The 16,150-nt window shown below is 41.2% G+C and overlaps 1 protein-coding gene across 1 annotated transcript in view; it reads left to right on the top strand.

Annotated features, from left to right (window-relative positions):
- Tbcb (tubulin-binding cofactor B) overlaps positions 1–15,504 on the top strand; it is a 173,326-nt gene extending 157,822 nt beyond the window's left edge. The window contains exon 7 of the mRNA XM_071663795.1: positions 11,396–15,504. Coding sequence (XP_071519896.1) covers positions 11,396–11,510 — 115 coding nt within the window. The 3' untranslated portion in view covers positions 11,511–15,504. The remainder of the gene's footprint in view (positions 1–11,395) is intronic.
- Positions 15,505–16,150: the final 646 nt, after the last annotated feature.

The following is a 16,150-nucleotide window of genomic DNA, read 5'->3' as shown; positions in this document are numbered from 1 at the left end:
GGTTAGCTCCTCTGTTGGCCTTTCAGAGCAAATTTTCCCTGGAGGAGATTATCAGGGAGGTCTTTAGCATTCCTGTAATGTCTTGTAAATGATACCTAGCTCTAAGTGTCAATGGCTGATCCTGGTGTGACTTTAGGGTTACCATTGTGAGGGCAGAAGGACCCTAGTGTTGTGATGATTTTAAGGGAGTGCTCTTGCTGTCCTTGGCATCTTGAAGAAAGTTTTCCTCTAATCCTCCTCCTCTGTGTTAGAATGCTTTTGTAGCTCGTGGGACTAATCCACCCTCTAGAGATATGTTTCGGAGTATGCAAAATTTTTGCCCTCCAGGATAGTGTTTTGCAAGCATTTTATTGGTTGTGTTTCTCGCCATACCATTCCCTTTCTTTTGGAAAACTTGTCTTAAAAAACAGTGATTACTCTTGGGTTGACATCTTTGTTCTGAGGTTAATAAGGTACATCTTTACCAACGACATGGGAACGATGATGTAAATGCTGAGTGGAGGTTGTTGATTGGTTGAAGTTTGTATAGAAACAGAGCCACTCACCATGTCTACTGTACAGGTCATTAACAAAAGGTGAGCAGCATTTACCCCTCCAGGAAGGTATGAGTTTAAGTAGTTTCTAACCTTCATATATGTGAGAGATATTATGGCTTGTGGGATCCTGTAAAGAAAGAATTTTCACACTTAAAACTTATTATTTTTATCAGAGTCCTGCAATAATGTCTGTCATTGGGATGAGTTACAAATTTGCTTGACTCTTTTAACATTTTGCTGCTCAATTACAAATTTGCTTGACTCTTGCAATATTTTGCTGCTCAGAACACTTTTTTCTAAGTAAACTTAGTGCTTCATCATAGCCCAAATTATAAAGGCTTTGGATCTTTTACATTTAGAGAGCTTTATTGGAAATATGGCATCACAGTCTTGTGATAAAATTCCTTTCCATAAAACTCTGCATCATGGAAGAGGGGTTAGTGCAATTCCTACTTTGTCGAGACACAAGACTCTTCTTTCTTTCAAACACTAAAATTATGTAGTATAGATTATACCAAATCTGTTCATTAAGGAAGCAGTACAGGCATGTGTGAGAGAATTGTGTGTACTGCAAAAAGTGGGAGGTGGACCGGTGAGAAAGAGTAGTGAGTGGTGGGATAACGAAGTTAAGTTGCTAGCGAAAGAGAAAAAAGAGATGTATGGTTGTGACTTACAGGGAAGGAGTGTAAGTGAGTGGGGGATGTACAATAAAAATTGGCAGCAGGTCAAGAGGAAGGTCCATGAATTGAAAAGAAGAGCAAATGAGAGTTGGAGTGAGTAAATGTTAACAAACTTCAGGGGGAATAAGAATTTTATTTTGGAAGGAGCTTAGTAGTGTGAGAAAAAGAAGAGAGCATATTGGAACATCAGTGAAAGGGGCAAATGGGGAGGTGGTAACAAGCAAAGATAAGGCAAATAGATGAAAAGAGTGCTTTGAGTGATCATTGAATTTGTTTGATAATAGGGTGGCTGATATGCTTGGGTCGAGGAGGTATGCAAAATGAGAGAATCGTGGCAAGTAGTGTAGTGAAGAGAGAAGAGGTAGTGAAAACCTTGTGTACGATGAAATATGACTAGTTGGGCGAAGTGGATTCTATTGCAGTTGAATTTCTGAAGAAAGGAGATGACTGTGTTGTTGATTGGTAATTTAGGATTTTCAGTGGGAGTATGGATGGTGACTGTGTTGCTGATTGGTATATTAGGATTTTCAGTGGGAGTATGGATCGTGGTGAGGTATCTTGGTATATTAGGATTTTCAGTGGGAGTATGGATCGTGGTGAGGTATCTGTTATTGGCAGAATGCCTTTATAGTGCCTTTTATAAAGGCAAAGGAGACAAAGGTGGGTGTTCAAATTGCAGAGGTATTTGCAGATGTGTAAGTTTATTGAATGTACCTGGTAAGTTTTATGGAAGAGTGTTGATTGAAGGGATGGTGGCATGCACAGAGCATCAAAATGGGAAAGAGCAATGTAGTTTCAGGAGTGGTAGAGAATATGTGGTTCAGGTGTTTGCTTTACAGAATGTGTGTGAGAAATACACAGAGAATCAGAAGGATTTGTAGTGGTATGTATGGATCTGTGGAAAGCAAATGATATGGTTGATAGAGATACTCTGTGGAAGGTGCTATAGATATATGGTTGGCAAGGAAAGCTATAAGAAGCATTGAAGAATTCTTTTCAAGAGAGTAAGGCTTGTGTGTGTGTAGGTATAGAGGAGGGTGATGGCATATCTGTGGCAGGAGTGTTTGATGTCACCATGGCTGTTTAAGTTCTTTATGAACGGGGTGGCGAAGGAGGTGACTGCAAGGGTCTTGGAGAGAAGGGCAGGTGGGGGGACCTGCAGAGTGAGTCACCCCTTGTTTTCAGATGACGTGGCACTGGTGGCAAATTTGAGTGAGAAACTGCAGAAGCTGGTGCCTTGAGTTTGGGAAAGTGAATGAAAGAAGAAAATATACTGTCATTGTGAATAAAGGAAGTTTATTTTTTAATTATGTGAGGAAGGCATGTAAGGGCAGAGATGATTGGAGACTCCTTTGCAGTGGCCACTCCTTGAATGGGGAGTGCTCATCCTCCTCGAAGGCTCAAATTGGGGTGTCTAAATGTATGTGGATGTAACAAAGATGAGAAAAAAGGAGAGATAGGTAGTATCTTTGAGGAAAGGAACCTGGATGTTTTGGCTCTGAGTGAAACGAAGCTCATTGGTAAAGGGAAGATTGGTTTGGGAATGTCTTGGGAGTAAAGTCAGGGGTTATTGAGAGGAAAGGAGCAAGGGAAGGAGTAGCACTACTCCTGAAACAGGAGTGGTGGGGGTATGTGATAGAGTATAAGAAAGTAAACTCTAGATTGATATAGGTAAAACTGAAAGTGGATGGAGAGAGATGGGTGATTATTGGTGCATATGCACCTGTGCATGAGAAGAAAGATCATGAGAGGCAAGTGTTTTGGGAGTGGCTGAGTGAGTGTGTTAGTAGTTTTGATGCATGAGACCGGGTTATAGCGATGGGTGATTTGAATGCAAAGCTGAGGCAGTTGAGGGAATAATTGGTATACATGGGGTGTTCAGTGTTGTAAATGGAAATGGTGAAGAGCTTGTAGATTTATGTGCTGAAAAAGGACTGGTGATTGGGAATACCTGGTTTAAAAAAAGAGATATACATAAATATAGGCATGTAAGTATACATATGTAAGTAAGAGAGATGGCCAGAGAGCGTTATTGGATTATGTGTTGATTGATAGCTGCACGAAAGAGAGACTTTTGGATGTTATTGCGCTGAGAGGTGCAACTGGAGGGATGTCTGATCATTATGTTGTGGAGGCAAAGGTAAAGATTTGTAGAGGTTTTCAGAAAAGAAGAGAGAATGTTGGGGTGAAGAGAGTGGTGAGAGTAAGTGAGCTTGGGAAGGAGACTTGTGTGAGGAAGTACCAGGAGAGACCGAGTACAGAATGGAAAGAGGTGAGAACAAAGGAGGTAAGGGGAGTGGGGGAGGAATGGGATGTATTTAGGGAAGCAGTGATGGCTTGCGTAAAAGATGCTTGTGGCATGAGAAGCATGGGAGATGGGCAGATTAGAAAGGGTAGTGAGTGGTGGGATGAAGAAGTAAGATTATTAGTGAAAGAGAAGAGAGAGGCATTTGGACGATTATTGCTGGGAAATAATGCAAATGATTGGGAGATGTATAAAAGAAAGAGGCAGGAGGTCAAGACAAAGGTGCAAGAGGTGAAAAAGAGAGCAAATGAGAGTTGGGGTGAGAGTATCATTAAGTTGTAGGAAGAATAAAAAGACGTTTTGGAAGGAGGTAAATAAAGTGCGTAAGACAAGGGAACAAATGGGAACTTTAGTGCAAGGGGCTAATGGGGAGGTGATAACAAGTAGTGGTGATGTAAGAAGGAGATGGAGTGAGTATTTTGAAGGTTTGTTGAATGTGTTTGATGATAGAGTGGCAGACATTGGGTGTTTTGGTTGAGGTGTTGTGCAAAGTGAGAGGGTTAGGGAAAATGATTTGGTAAACAGAGAAGAGATAGTAAAAGCATTGCAGAAAATGAAAGCTGGCAAGGCAGCGGGTTTGGATGGCATTGCAGTGGAATTTATTAAAAAAAGGGGTGACTGTATTGTTGACTGGTTGCTAAGGTTATTTAATGTATGTATGACTCATGGTGAGGTGCCTGAGGATTTGCCAGAACGCTTGCATAGTGCCATTGTACAAAGGCAAAGGGGACAAAGGTGAGTGCTCAAATTACAGAGGTATAAGTTTGTTGAGTATTCCTGGTAAATTATTTTCTTTTTTTTTTTTTTTTTTGTCGCTGTCTCCCGCGTTTGCGAGGTAGCGCAAGGAAACAGGCGAAAGAAATGGCCCAACCCACTCCCATACACATGTATATACATACGTCCACACACGCAAATATACATACCTATATGGAAGGGTATTGATCGAGAGGGTGAAGGCATGTACAGAGCATCAGATTGGGGAAGAGCAGTGTGGTTTCAGAAGTGGTACAGGATGTGTGGATCAGGTGTTTGCTTTGAAGAATGTATGTGAGAAATACTTAGAAAAGCAAATGGATTTGTATGTAGCATTTATGGATCTGGAGAAGGCATATGATAGAGTTGATAGAGATGCTCTGTGAAAGGTACTAAGAATATTTGGTGTGGGAGGCAAGTTGTTAGAAGCAGTGAAAAGTTTTTATCGAGGATGTAAGGCATGTGTAGGTGTAGGAAGAGAGGAAAGTGATTGGTTCTCTGTGAATGTAGGTTTGCGGCAGGGGTGTGTGATGTCTCCATGGTTGTTTAATTTGTTTATGGATAGGGTTGTTAGGGAGGTGAATGCAAGAGTTTTGGAAAGAGGGGCAAGTATGAAGTCTGTTGGGGATGAGAGAGCTTGGGAGGTGAGTCAGTTGTTGTTCGCTGATGATACAGCGCCGATGGCTGATTCATGTGAGAAACTGCAGAAGCTGGTGACTGAGTTCGGTAAAGTGTGTGAAAGAAGAAAGTTAAGAGTAAATGTGAATAAGAGCAAGGTTATTAGGTACAGTAGGGTTGAGGGTCAAGTCAATTGGGAGGTAAGTTTGAATGGAGAAAAACTGGAGGAAGTAAAGTGTTTTAGATATCTAGGAGTGGAGGTGGCAGTGGATGGAACCATGGAAGCGGAAGTGAATCATTGGGCGGGGTAGGGGGCGAAAATCCTGGGAGCCTTGAAGAATATGTGGAAGTCGAGAACATTATCTCGGAAAGCAAAAATGGGTATGTTTGAAGGAATAGTGGTTCCAACAATGTTGTATGGTTGCAAGGCGTGGGCTATGGATAGAGTTGTGCGGAGGAGGGTGGATGTGCTGGAAATGAGATGTTTGAGGACAATATGTAGTGTGAGGTGGTTTGATCGAGTAAGAAATGTAAGGGTAAGAGAGATGTGTGGAAATAAAAAAGCGTGATTGAGAGAGCAGAAGAGGGTGTTTTGAAATGGTTTGGGCACATGGAGAGAATGAGAGGAAAGATTGACCAAGAGGATATATGTGTCTGAGGTGGAGGGAACGAGGAGAAGTGGGAGACCAAATTGGAGGTGGAAAGATGGAGTGAAAAAAATTTTGAGTGATCGGGGCCTGAACATGCAGGAGGGTGAAAGGAGGGCAAGGAATAGAGTGAATTGGATTGATGTGGTATACCGTGGTCGACGTGCTGTCAGTGGAGTGAATCAAGGCATGTGAAGCGTCTGGGGTAAACCATGGAAAGTTCTGTGGGGCTTGGATGTGGAATGGGAGCTGTGGTTTCGGTGCATTATTACATGACAGCTAGAGACTGAGTGTGAACGAATGGGGCCTTTGTTGTCTTTTCCTAGCACTACCTTGCACACATGAGGGGGAGGTGGTTGTTCTTCTATGTGTGGCGAGGTGGTGATGGAAATAAATAAAGGCAGACAGTATGAATTATGTACATGTGTATATATGTATATGTCTGTTTGTGTATATATATATGTGTACATTGAGATGTATAGGTATGTATATTTGTGCGTGTGGACGTGTATGTATATACATGTGTATGGGGGTGGGTTGGGCCACTCTTTCTTCTGTTTCCTTGCGCTACCTCGCTAACGCAGGAGACAGCGACAAAGCAAAATATATATATATATATATATATATATATATATATATATATATATATATATATATATATTTTTTGTTTTTTTTTTTTTTTTTTTGCTTTGTCGCTGTCTCCCGCGTTTGCGAGGTAGCGCAAGGAAACAGACGAAAGAAATGGCCCAACCCACCCCCATACACATGCCTTGATTCAATCCACTGACAGCACGTCAACCCCGGTATACCACATCGCTCCAATTCACTCTATTCTTTGCCCTCCTTTCACCCTCCTGCATGTTCAGGCCCCGATCACTCAAAATCTTTTTCACTCCATCTTTCCACCTCCATTTTGGTCTCCCTCTTCTCCTCGTTCCCTCCACCTTCGACACATATATCCTCTTGGTCAATCTTTCCTCACTCATTCTCTCCATGTGACCAAACCATTTCAAAACACCCTCTTCTGCTCTCTCGACCACGCTCTTTTTATTTTCACACATCTCTCTTACCCTTACGTTACTTAGTCGATCAAACCACCTCACACCACACATTGTCCTCAAACATCTCATTTCCAGCACATCCATCCTCCTGCGCACAACTCTATCCATAGTCCACGCCTCGCAACCATACAACATTGTTGGAACCACTATTCCTTCAAACATACCCATTTTTGCTTTCCGAGGTAATGTTCTCGACTTCCACACTTCAAGGCTCCCGGAATTTTCGCCCCCTCCCCCACCCTATGATCCACTTCCGCTTCCATGGTTCCATCCGCTGCCAGATCCACTCCCAGATATCTAAAACACTTCACTTCCTCCAGTTTTTCTCCATTCAAACTCACCTCCCAATTGAATTGACCCTCAACCCTACTGTACCTAATAACCTTGCTCTTATTCACATTTACTCTTAACTTTCTTCTTTCACACACTTTACCAAACTCAGTCACCAGCTTCTGCAGTTTCTCACATGAATCAGCCACCAGCGCTGTATCATCAGCGAACAACAACTGACTCACTTCCCAAGGTCTCTCATCCCCAACAGACTTCATACTTGCCCCTCTTTCCAAAACTCTTGCATTCACCTCCCTAACAACCCCATCCATAAACAAATTAAACAACCATGGAGACATCACACACCCCTGCCGCAAACCTACATTCACTGAGAACCAATCACTTTCCTCTCTTCCTACACGTACACATGCCTTACATCCTCGATAAAAACTTTTCACTGCTTCTAACAACTTGCCTCCCACACCATATATTCTTAATACCTTCCACAGAGCATCTCTATCAACTCTATCATATGCCTTCTCCAGATCCATATATATATATATATATATATATATATATATATATATATATATATATATATATATATATATATATATATGTGAAGCGTCTGGGGTAAACCATGGAAAGATGTGTAGGTATGTATATTTGCGTGTGTGGACGTATGTATATACATGTGTATGGGGGTGGGTTGGGCCATTTCTTTCGTCTGTTTCCTTGCGCTACCTCGCAAACGCGGGAGACAGTGACAAAGCAAAAAATATATATATATATATATATATATATATATATATATATATATATATATATATATATATATATTTTTTTTTTTTTTTTTTTTTTATACTTTGTCGCTGTCTCCCGCGTTTGCGAGGTAGTGCAAGGAAACAGACGAAAGAAATGGCCCAACCCCCCCCCATACACATGTACATACACACGTCCACACACGCAAATATACATACCTACACAGCTTTCCATGGTTTATATATATATATGGTTTATATATATATATGTATATATATATATATATATATATATATATATATATATATATATATATATATATATATATATATATATATATAGTGGTTCCAACAATGTTGTATGGTTGCGAGGCGTGGGCTATGGATAGAGTTGTGCGCAGGAGGATGGATGTGCTGGAAATGAGATGTTTGAGGACAATGTATGGTGTGAGGTGGTTTGATCGAGTAAGTAACGTAAGGGTAAGAGAGATGTGTGGAAATAAAAAGAGCGTGGTTGAGAGAGCAGAAGAGGGTGTTTTGAAATGGTTTGGGCACATGGAGAGAATGAGTGAGGAAAGATTGACCAAGAGGATATATGTGTCGGAGGTGGAGGGAACGAGGAGAAGAGGGAGACCAAATTGGAGGTGGAAAGATGGAGTGAAAAAGATTTTGTGTGATTGGGGCCTAAACATGCAGGAGGGTGAAAGGAGGGCAAGGAATAGAGTGAATTGGAGCGATGTGGTATACCGGGGCTGACGTGCTGTCAGTGGATTGAATCAAGGCATGTGAAGCGTCTGGGGTAAACCATGGAAAACTGTGTAGGTATGTATAGTTGCGTGTGTGGACGTATGTATATACATGTGTATGGGGGTGGGTTGAGCCATTTCTTTCGTCTGTTTCCTTGCGCTACCTCGCAAACGCGGGAGACAGCAAAAAAAAAAAAAAAATTATTTATATATGTATATATTTATTTATTTACATTTATTTATTATACTTTATCCCTAGGGATAGGCGAGAAAGAATATTTCCCACGTCTTCCCTGCGTGTCGTAGAAGGCGACTAAATGGTGAGGAAACAGGTGGCTGGAAATCCTCCCCTTGTTTTTTTTTTTTTTTATTTTCCAAAAGATGGAACAGAGAAGGGGGCTGGTGAAAATGTTTCGTCAAAGGCCCAGTCCTCTTTTCTTGACGCTACCTCTCTAATGTGGGAAATGGCGAACAGTATGAAATAAAAAGAAAATATTTATATATGTATAACCCTAGGGATAGGAGAGAAAGAATACTTCCCAAGCATTCCTCACGTGTCGTAGAAGGCGACATATACATATCAATACATTTCAACATATACAAACATATACATACACAGACATATACATATATACACATGTACATAATTCATACTTGCTGCCTTTATTCATTCCTGTCGCCACCCCGCCACACTTGAAATGATACCCACCTCCCTCTGCACGTGCGCGAGGTAGCACTAGGAAAAGACAACAAAGGCCACATTTGTTCACACTCAGTCTCTAGCTGTCATGTATAATGCACCAAAACCACAGCTCCCTTTCCACATCCAGGCCCGACAAAACTTTCCATGGTTTACTCCGGATGCTTCACATGCCCTGGTTCAATCCATTGACAGCACGTTGACCCCAGTATACCACATCATTCCAATTCACTCTACTCCTTGCACACCTTTCACCCTCTTGCATGTTCAGGCCCCGATCGCACAAAATCTTTTTCACTCCCTCTTTCCACCTCCGATTTGGTCTCCCACTTCTCCTCGTACCCTCCACCTCTGACACCTATATCCTCTTTTTCAATCTTTCCTCACTGATTCTCTCCATGTAACCAAACCATTTCAAAACACCATCTTCTGCTTTCTCAACCACACTCTTTTTATTACCATACGTCTCTCTTACCCTTTCATTACTTATTCAATCAAACCACCTCACACCACGTATTGTCCTCAGACATCTCATTTCCAACACATGCTCCCTCCTCCGCAGAACTCTACTTATAGCCCTTACCTCATGACCATATAACATTCTTGGAACCAATATTCCTTCAAACATACCCATTTTTGCTTTCCGAGATAATGTTCTTGCCTTCCACATATTTTTCAATGCTTCCAGAACTTCTGCCACCTCCCCCACCCTGTGACTCACTTCCGCTTCCATGGTTCCATCCGTTGCCACATCCACTCCCTGATATCTAAAACACTTCACTTCCTCCAGTTTTTCTCCATTCAAACTTACCTCCCAATTGACTTGACCCTCAACCCTACTGTACCTAATAACCATGGTCTTATTCACATTTACTCTCAGCTTTCTTCTTTTATACACTTTACCAAAGTCAGTCACCAGCTTCTGCAGTTTCTCACCCGAATCAGCCACCAGTGCTGTATCACCAGCGAACAACAACTGACTCACTTCCCAAGCTCTCTCATCCAAAACAGATTGCATACTTGCCCCTCTCTCCAAAACTCTTGCATTCACCTCCCTAACAACCCCATCCATAAACAAATTTAACAACCATGGAGACATCACACACCCCTGCCGCACACCGACATTCACTGAGATCCAGTCACTTTCCTCTCTTCCTTCACGTACACATGCCTTATATCCTCGATAAAAACTTTTTACTACTTCTAACAATTTGCCTCCCACACCATATATTCTTAATACCTTCCACAGAGCATCTCTATCAACTCCATCATATGCCTTCTCCAAAACCATAAATGCTACATACAGATCCATTTGCTTTTCTAAGTATTTCTCACATACATTCTTCAAAGCAAACTCCTGATCCACACATCCTCTACCACTTCTGAAAGCACACTACTCTTCCCCATTGTGATGCTCTGTACATGCCTTCGCCCTCTCAGTCAATACCCTCCCATATGATTTCCCAGGAAATCTCAACAAACTTATACCTCTGTAATTGAGCATTACCCTTTATCCCCTTTGCCTTTGTACAATGGCACTATGCATGCATTCTACCAATCCTCAGGCACCTCACCATGAGTCATACATACATTAAATATCCTCACCAACCAGTCAACAATACAGTCACCCCCTTTTTTAATAAATTCCACTGCAATGCCATTCAAACCCGCTGCCTTGCCAGCTTTCATCTTCCGCAAAGCTTTTACAACCTCTTTTCTGTTTACCAAATCATTCTCTCTGTCCCTCTCACTTTGCACACTACCTCGACCAAAGCACCCTATATCTGCCACTCTATCATCTAATACTTTTAACAAACCTTCAAAATACTCACTCAATCTCCCTCTCACATCACCACTACTTGTTATTACCTCCCCATTAGCCCCCTTCACCGATGTTCCCATTTGTTCTCTTGTTTTATGCACTTTTTTTTCCTCCTTCCAAAACATCTTTTTATTCTCCCTAAAGTTTAACGATACTCTCTCACCCCAACTCTCATATGCCTTCTTTTTCACCTCTTGCACCATTCTCTTGACCTCCTGCCCCTTTCTTGTATACATCTCCCAGTCATTTGGACTATTTCCCTGCAAAACTCATCCAAATTCCTCTCTCTTTTCTTTCAATAACAATCTTACTTCTTCATCCCACCACTCCCTACCCTTTATAATCTGCCCACCTCCAATGCTTCTCATGCCACGAGCATCTTTTGCACAAGCCATCACTGCTTCCCTAAATATATTTTATGACCAGAATTTAAATATTAGCTGTTAAATTTGATATGAAACTCTATCCGTATGGTAATGATCTCTTTATTTTCTAGCATTGGTGGCAGACGTTACTTCGATGCTCCAATGAAATATGGGGGTTTCACTCGACCAGCATTTTGTGAAGTTGGAGACTTTCCTGAATTGGATTACGAAGATGATGAAATGTAGGATAGATGTGCTGTCTCCTTGTAACTGATAAACACACTATATTTTCACACTTTATATACTTGTGTCCTAGCTGTTATTTGTAATAGTTGTGTAAATGTATACACTGATTTTATTGCTAGTGAGACCTGAAATTGGATATGAATGTATAGAGAGAAATATTAATAATTCTTTGATGCCAGTGTCTGTCACCATTACAAGGGAATGATTACTAGATACCACTAGTGGGCAGCTGTGTCACAAGAAAAATATCTAGGAACCAGTGACTTCTAGTACTACAGCAGCATAAGAACAGTTACTGGATCCTGGAACTGCTACCAGCATGAGAACAGGTACTGTATACCAATAACTGCTAAGCCAGTAGCTACTACCAGTATGAGAACAGGTACTGGATACTAGGAGCTGCTGAACCAGTTGCTACTACCAGCATGAGAACAGGTATTGGATACCAGTAGCTGCTAATGCAGTAGCTACTACCTTCACAAGAACAATTACTGGATGCCGGTGTCTGCTGTCATGTTGTTACAATCATCACAAGAACAATTGCTGGATGCCACTGACTACTGCCACTTTCAGAACAAGAATCCAAGAGTCACAATTAGGATATGAAGGAAATAGTTGTGTGAGACTACAGGTTGAACCTCTTTCATCCAGCAACCTTAGGACCTGGCTATTGCTGGAACCACAGAAAAAACCAAAAAACAGAAATTGGCCTGTAAGGGAACCCCTATATAAACATATTCCCAACCCCTAGTCTTGCCAGCTCATTCCACTTGAATATTGCTGTGTTATCAAGGGTAGAACAAAGCTTAAAATAGGAAATAATACAGCCATTAAATCTTTCAAATAAGGTTTTTATTGTTACATCAGTTTACTTCAGAAGTATCCCTCAATTGAGACTCCTCAATATCTTGGGCAAGGTTTTTTGTGGCATACAACACCAATACAGGTCAGATTCGTTAGCATTATACACTTGTTCTGGGGCATTTTTCTGTTGCCACTAACTGTGCAAATTCATCCACAAACTTTGTCATGGCTTTGTGATGAGTAATTGATTTAATGAAAGACCATAGGTTGGTAGTTAGCTTTGGTCGACTCTTGTTACAGCCAGCCCATGCTGTGTCAGTTCCAGCCAGGCAGCTGGCTTGTGCACTCTCTCTCTCTCTCTCTCTAGTTCTCTACACATTGCTGTTGGTTATTTGATAGAGAATTGGAGTTTTTATTGATTCTTTTATTGCAACCTTATACTACAAGCTTCCATGTCAGCAAATGCTTTTCTCCTTACACACTATGTGCAAAAATTCCAGGTCTTTACTTTAAACTTGTGTAACCATCCTTGCGAATGTTCACAGTCATAGTTTAGTGAGAAGGAGATGGAGTGAGTATTTTGAAGGTTTGGTGAATATGTTAGATAGAGTGGTAGATATAGGGTGTTTTGATCGAGGTGGTGTGCGAAGTGAGAGGGTCAGGGAGAATGCTTTGGTAAACAGAGAAGAGGTAGTGAAAGCTTTGCGGAAGATGAAAGCCGGCAAGGTGGCGGTTTTGGATGGTATTGCTCTGGAATTTATTAAAAAGGGGGTGACTGTGTTGTTGGCTGGTTGGTGAGGATATTCACTGTATGTATGGCTCATGGTGAAGTGCCTGAGGATTGGCGGAATGCATGCATAGTGCCATTGTACAAGTGCAAAGAGGATAAAGGTGAGTGCTCAGATTACAGAGGTATAAGTTTGTTGAGTATTCCTGGGAAATTTTATGGGAGGGTATGGATTCAGAGGGTGAAAGCATGTACAGAGCATCAGGTTGGGGAAGAGCAGTGTGGTTTCAGAAATGATAGAGAATGTGTGGATCAGGTGTTTGCTTTGAAGAATGTGTGTGAGAATTACGTAGAAAAACAGATGGATTTGTATGCAGTATTTATGGATCTGGAGAAGGCATATGATAAAGTTGATAGAGATGCTGTGTGGAAGGTACTAAGAGTATATAGTGTGGGAGGCAAGTTGCTAGAAGTAGTGAAAAGTTTTTATTGAGGATGTAAGGCATGTGTACAAGTAGGAAGAGAGGAAAGTGAGTGGCTCTCAGTAGATGTTGGTTTGCAGCAGGGGTGTGTGATGTCTCCACGGTTGTTTAATCTGTTTATGGATGGGTTGTTAGGGAGGTGAATGCAAGAGTTTTGCAGAGAGGGGCAAGTATGCAGTCTGTTTTGGATGAGAGGGCTTTGGAAGTGAGTCAGTTGTTGTTCGCTGATGATACAGCGCTGGTGGCTGATTTGGGTGAGAAACTGCAGAAGCTGGTGACTGACTTTGGTAAAGTGTGTGAAAGAAGAAAGTTAAGAGTAAATGTGAATAAGAGCAAGGTTATTAGGTACTGTAGGGTTGATGGACAAGTCAATTGGGAGGTAAGTTTGAATGGAGAAAAACTGGAGGAAGTGAAGTGTTTTAGATATCTGGGAGTGGATTTGGCAGCAGATGGAACCATGGAAGTGGAAGTGAGTCACAGGGTGGGGGAGGGGTCGAAGGTTCTGGGAGTGTTGAAGAATGTTTGGAAGGCGAGAACATTATCTCGGAGAGCAAAAATATGTATGTTTGAAGGAATAGTGGTTCCAACAATGTTATATGGTTGCGAGGCATGGGCTATAGATAGAGTTGTGCGGAGGAGGGTGGATGTGCTGGAAATGAGGTGTTTGAGGACAATATGTGGTGTGAGGTGGTTTGATCGAGTAAGTAATGAAAGGGTAAGAGAGATGTGTGGTAATAAAAAGAGTGTGGTTGAGAGCGCACAAGAGGGTGTATTGAAATAGTTTGGTCACATGGATAGAATGAGTGAGGAAAGATTGACAAAGAGGATACATGTGTTAGAGGTGGAGGGAAGGAAGAGAAGTGGGAGACCAAATTGGAAATGGAAGGATGGAGTGAAAAAAGATTTTGAGCGATCCGGGCCTGAACATGCAGGAGGGTGAAAGGCATGCAAGGAATAGAGTGAATTGGAACGATGTGGCATATCGGGGTCAACGTGCTGTCGGTGGGTTGAACCTGGGCATGTGAAGCGTCTGGGGTAAACCATGGAAAGGTTTGTGGGGCCTGGATGTGGAAAGGGAGCTGTGGTTTTGGTGCATTATACATGACAGCTAGAGACTGAGTGTGAATGAATGTGGCCTTTGTTGTCTTTTCCTAGCGCTACCTCGCGCGCACGTGTTGAGGGAGGGGGGTGTCATTTTATGTGTGGCAGGATGGCGATGGGAATGAATGAAGGCAGCAAGTATGAATTATGTACATGTGTATATATGTATATGTCTGTATATATATGTATGCGTTGAAATGTATAGGTATGTATATGTGTGTGTGTGGACGTGTATGTATATATATGTGTATTTGGGTGGGTTTGGCCATTCTTTTGTCTGTTTCCTTGTGCTACCTCGTTACCGCGGGAGACAGCGACAAAGTATAGTATGTATGAATATAGATAGTTTAGCTTTAGTTCTTTATGAAAGTCTTTCGCTTGCTTGATAAGCATCTCCTCAGAAATGCTTACAAGATCATTACATTGGAGCTAAAACCACTTTACAAGTTCAGTCTAATTCTGTACCCCTGGCACCTTTCAAAGTTTTCTGAAACCTTAAACTTTTCTGGCCTCCATTTTCAGCTAAAAACTGAATATAAGAAATTATCAGTACTGTTAATTAGCTCGGCTGCAATGTAAATAGATTTTGGCACCCACTGCTAACAGCACCACCCTGGTGGCAGATTCAAAACATGATGTACCATGTACTGTTTGGAACACGGAGCAACGGATTAGAGAGGTACAACCTGTAACACTCATTAAGAATAGTCACTAGATGCCAGAGGGTATTACCTTCAGAATAAGCACAAATTAATAGTAGAAATACCATTTGAATGGTGTTGTTAGCTACCATTAAAAGAAAACCTCTGTACTCTTTATGAAAATAGTCAAGCAATACATGTATACTTTAGTGTTATTAATATATATGCTGAGAATGAAAGTTTATTGTCTTTTATCAATTTGATTTTTTGTTCTTAGAGAAATGAGTATTTCATTATTCCTAATGAACCAGAGTGTGTGCTACAGTGAGAATTACATATATAGACTTTTGTGATTTTGGATGATCATGGCATTGTAATAATTTGGAAATCTGTTGTGTGTTTGAATCTGATGTTGACTGTAAATGAGGGAACAATGAGAACATTGGCATTTCAGAAGTATGAATGTGTCAAAATGAAGATGGTGATATATTTTGTTTTGTATGAATAAGGGATAGTTTGCTGTTTTTTCTTAGTACTTCCTGATGTGAGAAACTTTTAAGAAATGTGAGAAAGATTTTTGTTTACTTAGTGGCTGGAAGATAATCTTGAAACTCCTCAAAGTTCTTACATGCTCTGCACCAAAGGAATGAATGTTAATGAGTGACATGAAGTACATCTTTGGGACTATTTTTGTAATTGTATTGATGTGTCTTAACTCAAAGTAGCCAAAAATTAGCTCTAGTTATGCATCAGCATCTTTAGTACTAGTGTTATGCAGATGGAAATCTGAATGTGAGTTGGCATCATAATACTGAGGTAATGCCTTGCAGTTTCCACTTTCCTTCCAAGAGATGTGAGTTCAGTCTCCCAGATCTGTGCAGAGTT

This window comes from Panulirus ornatus, chromosome 7, assembly GCF_036320965.1.
Source record: "Panulirus ornatus isolate Po-2019 chromosome 7, ASM3632096v1, whole genome shotgun sequence".
Classification (NCBI taxonomy): domain Eukaryota; kingdom Metazoa; phylum Arthropoda; class Malacostraca; order Decapoda; family Palinuridae; genus Panulirus; species Panulirus ornatus.
The sequence above is the reverse complement of the archived record's forward strand: the minus strand, read 5'-3'. Positions and strand labels throughout refer to the sequence as shown.